Source organism: Ovis canadensis, chromosome 9, assembly GCF_042477335.2.
Source record: "Ovis canadensis isolate MfBH-ARS-UI-01 breed Bighorn chromosome 9, ARS-UI_OviCan_v2, whole genome shotgun sequence".
Lineage (NCBI taxonomy): Eukaryota > Metazoa > Chordata > Mammalia > Artiodactyla > Bovidae > Ovis > Ovis canadensis.
In genome coordinates this window covers 21693707-21700830 of record NC_091253.1, presented here as the reverse complement: position 1 = coordinate 21700830, position 7124 = coordinate 21693707, and the positions used below count along the sequence as shown (strand labels likewise).

The window sequence follows — 7124 nt, the reverse complement described above, 5'->3', positions numbered from 1 at the left end:
CTTTCATTCATCGAGGAAGTTTGCCCTTGGTTCCCCAGAGAAGGTACAGTGAATTTAGAGACATGGAAGAAGGTAGGGGAACAAATTCGGACTCATTATACGTTACATGGCCCTGAAAAAATCCCTGTCGAAACTTTATCCTTTTGGACACTAATTCGTGATTGCCTGGACTTTGATAATGATGAATTAAAACGTTTAGGAAATTTATTAAAACAGGAAAAATATCCTCTCCATGTTCCTGATTCGGAACCCAGGTATGCTGTTCCCGAGGGGGTTGAAAGCGACCCTCCGTTTTCTAACTTATTGCGTCCTTCGGATAATGATGATTTACTTTCATCCACAGATGAGGCAGAATTAGACGAAGAAGCTGCTAAATACCATCAAGAAGATTGGGGTTTTTTAGCACAAGAAAAAGGGGCGTTAACATCTAAAGATGAATTGGTTAAATGTTTTAAAAACCTCACTATTGCTTTACAGAACGCAGGAATCAAGCTTCCTAGTAACAATGCCAAATCTCCTTCTGCTCCGCCTCTTCCCCCTGCTTATGCTCCTTCTGTTGTGGCTGGTCTGGATCCCCCTCCAGGGCCCCCTCCACCGTCTGAGAACATGTCTCCGCTGCAAAAGGCATTGAGACAGGCACAGCGACTTGGTGAGGTTGTCTCTGATTTTTCTCTTGCTTTTCCTGTCTTTGAAAATAACAACCAGCGGTATTATGAATCACTGCCTTTTAAACAACTGAAAGAGTTAAAGATTGCTTGCTCACAATACGGTCCTACCGCTCCATTCACCATTGCTATGATAGAAAATTTGGGTACTCAAGCTTTACCTCCAAATGATTGGAAGCAGACAGCTAGGGCATGTCTCTCAGGGGGAGATTATTTATTATGGAAATCTGAATTTTTTGAACAATGTGCTCGTATAGCTGATGTTAACCGACAGCAAGGTATACAGACCTCCTATGAAATGTTGATTGGTGAAGGCCCTTACCAGGCTACTGATACTCAACTTAATTTCTTACCTGGTGCATATGCACAAATATCAAATGCGGCTCGGCAGGCATGGAAAAAACTTCCTAGCTCCAGTACTAAGACAGAGGATCTTTCAAAAGTCCGGCAGGGACCTGATGAGCCTTACCAAGACTTTGTGGCACGGCTCTTAGATACTATAGGTAAGATAATGTCAGATGAACAGGCTGGGATGTTATTGGCAAAACAATTGGCTTTTGAAAACGCTAACTCTGCTTGTCAAGCTGCTTTAAGACCTTATCGAAAAAAGGGAGATCTGTCTGATTTTATTCGCATTTGTGCTGACATTGGACCCTCCTACATGCAAGGCATTGCTATGGCAGCAGCATTACAAGGAAAAAGCATAAAAGAGGTACTTTTTCAGCAGCAAGCCCGGAACAAGAAAGGACTTCAAAAGTCAGGTAATTCGGGTTGCTTTGTTTGTGGTCAGCCTGGCCATCGGGCTGCAGTGTGCCCTCAAAAACAACAAAGCCCTGTTAACACTCCTAATTTGTGCCCACGATGTAAAAAAGGAAGGCATTGGGCGCGGGATTGCCGTTCCAAAACGGATGTTCAAGGTAATCCTTTGCCCCCGGTTTCGGGAAACTGGGTGAGGGGCCAGCCCCTGGCCCCGAAACAATGTTATGGGGCAACACTGCAGGTTCCAAAAGGACCATTGCAGACCTCTGTCGAGCCACAAGAGGCAGCGCGGGATTGGACCTCTGTGCCACCTCCTACACAGTATTAACTCCCGAGATGGGGGTCCAAACCCTTGCCACAGGAGTGTTTGGGCCTTTACCTCCAGGGACAGCTGGACTGCTTTTAGGGCGCAGCAGTGCATCTTTAAAAGGAATACTTATTCATCCTCGTGTGATTGACTCTGATTATACAGGAGAGATAAAAATATTAGCCTTCGCTCCTAACAAAATTATTGTGATCAATGCAGGACAGCATATAGCTCAACTTCTTTTAGTTCCATTAGTCATACAAGGAAAAACAATTAACCGAGACCGTCAAGACAAAGGTTTCGGGTCCTCTGACGCCTATTGGGTGCAAAATGTTACTGAGGCACGACCAGAACTTGAGCTACGCATTAATGGTAAGCTTTTCCGCGGACTGCTTGATACAGGGGCCAATATTAGCGTTATTTCTGATAAATACTGGCCTACTACATGGTCTAAACAGATGGCTATTTCCACTCTCCAGGGTATTGGCCAAACTACCAATCCAGAACAGAGTTCATCCCTTCTTACTTAGAAGGATAAAGATGGACATACAGGCCAATTTAAACCTTATATTCTGCCCTATCTTCCAGTTAATCTATGGGGGCGTGATATATTGAGCAAAATGGGTGTTTATTTATATAGTCCTTCACCCACTGTGACAGATTTGATGTTAGATCAGGGCTTACTTCCAAATCAAGGTTTAGGTAAACAACATCAAGGCATCATTTTGCCCCTTGATTTAAAACCTAATCAAGATCGAAAAGGCTTGGGGTGTTTTCCCTAGGGACCTCTGATTCTCCTGTGACACATGCCGATCCTATTGATTGGAAATCTGAGGAACCGGTATGGGTCGATCAGTGGCCCCTAAAACAGGAAAAACTTTCTGCCGCACAACAGCTGGTGCAGGAACAGCTGAGACTTGGGCATATTGAACCCTCTACCTCTGCTTGGAATTCCCCAATTTTTGTTATTAAAAAGAAGTCTGGGAAATGGAGATTGCTACAAGACCTTCGTAAGGTAAATGAAACAATGATGCATATGGGAGCCCTACAACCTGGGTTGCCCACTCCTTCTGCTATACCTGATAAATCCTATATCATTGTTATAGATTTAAAAGATTGTTTTTACACTATTCCTCTTGCACCTCAAGATTGCAAAAGATTTGCTTTCAGTTTACCCTCTGTTAATTTTAAAGAGCCTATGCAACGCTATCAATGGAGAGTTCTCCCGCAAGGAATGACTAATAGCCCTACGCTGTGCCAAAAATTTGTTGCTACAGCAATAGCTCCCGTTCGTCAACGTTTTCCTCAGCTATATTTGGTTCATTATATGGATGATATATTACTAGCTCATGCTGACGAACATCTATTGTATCAAGCTTTTTCGATTCTAAAACAACATTTAAGCCTTAATGGTCTTGTTATTGCTGATGAAAAAATTCAGACTCATTTTCCTTATAATTATTTGGGTTTCTCCTTATATCCTCGCGTTTATAATACCCAATTAGTAAAACTGCAGACTGACCATTTGAAAACTCTAAATGACTTTCAAAAACTTTTAGGAGACATTAATTGGATACGTCCTTATTTAAAATTACCCACTTATACCTTGCAGCCATTATTTGACATCCTTAAAGGTGACTCTGATCCTGCGTCACCCCGAACACTTTCTTTAGAAGGACGAACTGCTTTACAATCAATAGAAGAAGCTATTAGACAACAACAGATTACTTATTGTGATTACCAACGATCATGGGGTTTGTATATACTTCCTACCCCCCGAGCACCCACAGGGGTTCTCTATCAAGATAAACCTTTGCGATGGATATATTTGTCTGCTACTCCAACTAAACATCTGCTCCCTTACTATGAACTTGTTGCAAAAATTGTAGCAAAGGGACGTCACGAGGCCATCCAGTATTTTGGTATGGAACCCCCCTTCATTTGTGTTCCTTATGCTTTAGAACAACAAGATTGGCTTTTTCAATTTTCAGATAATTGGTCTATAGCTTTTGCAAATTACCCGGGACGGATTACTCATCATTACCCTTCTGATAAATTGTTACAATTTGCTAGCTCTCATGCCTTTATTTTTCCAAAAATAGTTCGCCGACAACCTATTCCCGAAGCGACACTTATATTTACAGATGGATCTTCTAATGGAACTGCAGCTTTAATCATTAACCATCAAACCTATTACGCACAAACCAGTTTTTCTTCTGCTCAAGTTGTGGAATTATTTGCAGTCCACCAAGCGTTGCTAACTGTACCTACTTCCTTCAATTTATTTACAGACAGCTCCTATGTGGTCGGTGCCTTACAGATGATTGAAACTGTTCCAATTATCGGCACCACCTCTCCTGAAGTTCTTAACTTATTTACATTGATTCAACAGGTTCTCCATTGCCGCCAACACCCCTGTTTCTTTGGACATATTCGTGCACACTCCACCCTTCCTGGTGCCCTCGTACAAGGCAATCACACTGCGGACGTTCTTACTAAACAAGTGTTTTTCCAATCAGCTATTGATGCAGCCCGAAAATCCCATGATTTACATCACCAAAATAGTCATTCTTTACGGTTGCAATTTAAATTTCCCGTGAAGCTGCACGGCAAATTGTTAAATCTTGCTCTACTTGTCCTCAATTCTTTGTTCTCCCTCAATATGGTGTCAACCCTCGAGGTTTACGCCCTAATCACCTCTGGCAAACAGATGTTACTCACATTCCTCAATTTGGACGTCTTAAATATGTTCATGTCTCTATTGACACTTTTTCCAATTTTCTCATGGCCTCCCTTCACACTGGAGAATCGACACGTCACTGTATTCAACATTTGCTGTTTTGCTTTTCTACTTCAGGAATCCCACAAACCCTTAAAACAGATAATGGACCTGGTTATACTAGCCGTTCTTTTCAACGTTTTTGTCTTTCTTTCCAAATTCATCATAAAACAGGAATTCCTTATAATCCACAGGGACAAGGTATTGTGGAACGAGCCCATCAATGCCTTAAACATCAATTATTAAAACAAAAAAAGGGGAATGAACTGTATAGCCCCTCACCGCATAACGCCTTAAACCATGCTCTTTATGTTTTAAATTTTTTAACTTTAGACGCAGAAGGCAATTCAGCAGCCCAGCGTTTTTGGGGAGAATGATCCTCATGCAAAAAACCACTTGTACGATGGAAGGATCCACTTACCAATCTGTGGTATGGGCCAGACCCTGTACTAATATGGGGACGAGGGCATGTTTGTGTTTTTCCACAGGATGCCGAAGCGCCGCGCTGGATTCCGGAAAGGCTGGTACGCGCGGCAGAGGAACTCCCTGACACATCAAATGCAACGCATGACACTGAGCGAGCCCACGAGTGAGCTGCCTACCCAGAGGCAGATTGAGGCGCTGATGCAATATGCTTGGAATGAGGCTCATGTACAACCTCCAGTGATGCCTGCAAAAATACTGATCATGTTATTATTATTGTTACAGCGGATACAAAACGGGGCGGCTGCGGCTTTTTGGGCATACATTCCTGATCCGCCTATGATTCAATCCTTAGGATGGGATAAAGAAACAGTACCTGTATATGTTAATGATACAAGTCTTTTAGGAGGAAAATCAGATATTCACATTTCTCCTCAGCAAGCCAATATCTCCTTTTATGGTCTTACTACTCAATACCCTATGTGCTTTTCTTATCAATCACAGCATCCTCATTGTATACAGGTGTCAGCTGATATATCCTATCCTCGAGTGACTATTTCAGGCATTGATGAAAAAACTGGAAAGAGATCGTACCGTGACGGAACCGGACCCCTCGACATTCCGTTTTGTGACAAACATTTAAGCATCGGCATAGGAATAGACACTCCTTGGACTTTATGTCAAGCACGAATTGCATCGGTGTATAACATCAACAATGCCAATACCACCCTTTTATGGGACTGGGCACCTGGAGGAACACCTGATTTCCCCGAATATCGAGGACAGCATCCACCCATTCTTTCTGTAAACACTGCTCCTATATTTCAAACTGAACTGTGGAAACTTTTGGCTGCTTTTGGTCATGGCAATAGCCTATATTTACAGCCCAATATTAGTGGGAGTAAATATGGTGATGTGGGAGTTACAGGATTTTTATATCCCCGAGCTTGTGTTCCTTACCCATTCATGTTGATACAAGGCCATATGGAAATAACACTGTCATTGAATATTTATCATTTAAATTGTTCTAATTGCATACTTACTAATTGCATTAGAGGTGTAGCCAAAGGAGAACAAGTTATAATAGTAAAACAACCTGCTTTTGTAATGTTACCTGTTGAAATAACTGAAGAATGGTATGATGAGACTGCTTTAGAATTGTTGCAACGCATTAATACGGCTCTTAGCCGTCCTAAAAGAGGTCTGAGCCTGATTATTCTGGGTATAGTATCTTTAATCACCCTTATAGCAACTGCTGTTACTGCTTCTGTATCTTTAGCACAATCCATTCAAGCTGCTCATACTGTAGATTCCTTGTCATATAATGTTACTAAAGTAATGGGAACTCAAGAAGATATAGATAAAAAAATAGAAGATAGATTATCAGCTTTATATGATGTAGTTAGAGTTCTAGGAGAACAAGTTCAGAGTATTAATTTTCGCATGAAAATTCAGTGCCATGCTAATTATAAATGGATTTGTGTTACAAAAAAGCCTTACAATACTTCTGACTTTCCGTGGGATAAGGTGAAAAAACATCTGCAAGAAATTTGGTTTAATACTAATGTTTCTTTAGATCTTTTACAATTGCACAATGAAATTCTTGACATCGAAAATTCTCCAAAAGCTACTTTGAATATAGCTGATACCGTCGATAATTTTTTACAAAATTTATTTTCTAACTTTCCTAGCCTTCATTCACTGTGGCGAAGTATAATCGCTATGGGCGCCGTTCTGACTGTTGTGCTTATCATAATTTGTTTAGCTCCTTGCCTTATTCGTAGTATTGTTAAAGAATTTCTACATATGAGAGTTTTAATACATAAAAACATGTTGCAACACCAACATCTTATGGAGCTTTTAAAAAATAAAGAGAGGGGAGTTGCGGGGGACGACCCGTGAAGGGTTAAGTCTTGGGAGCTCCCTGGCAGGTATGCCGGGCCCTAGGACATGTGCCTAAGCTCCCTGTCCCGCCACCCTCAAGAATTTTTGTAACCCTTAAGGCTCCAAGATGTTTGGTTTCAGCAACATTTCATAGAAGATAGATTATCTTATTGTGTATACTTCATAGAAGATAGATATTCTGATTGTGTTCTATATACAATGGTAAGGGTCTGGTGATTGTATCCTGAGATTAAAAAACAACCTTGTGAGTGCCTTAAGTCACGTACTTTACCCTATATATACCGCA

General features: G+C 41.3%; 1 protein-coding gene across 1 annotated transcript; it reads left to right on the top strand.

The window, feature by feature from the left end:
- Positions 1–5134: 5134 nt before the first annotated feature.
- Positions 5135–6835, top strand: LOC138446278 (endogenous retrovirus group K member 9 Env polyprotein-like). Its single transcript, XM_069601130.1, has one exon. The coding sequence runs from the start codon at positions 5135–5137 to the stop codon at positions 6833–6835; it is 1701 nt and encodes a 566-aa protein (XP_069457231.1).
- Positions 6836–7124: the final 289 nt, after the last annotated feature.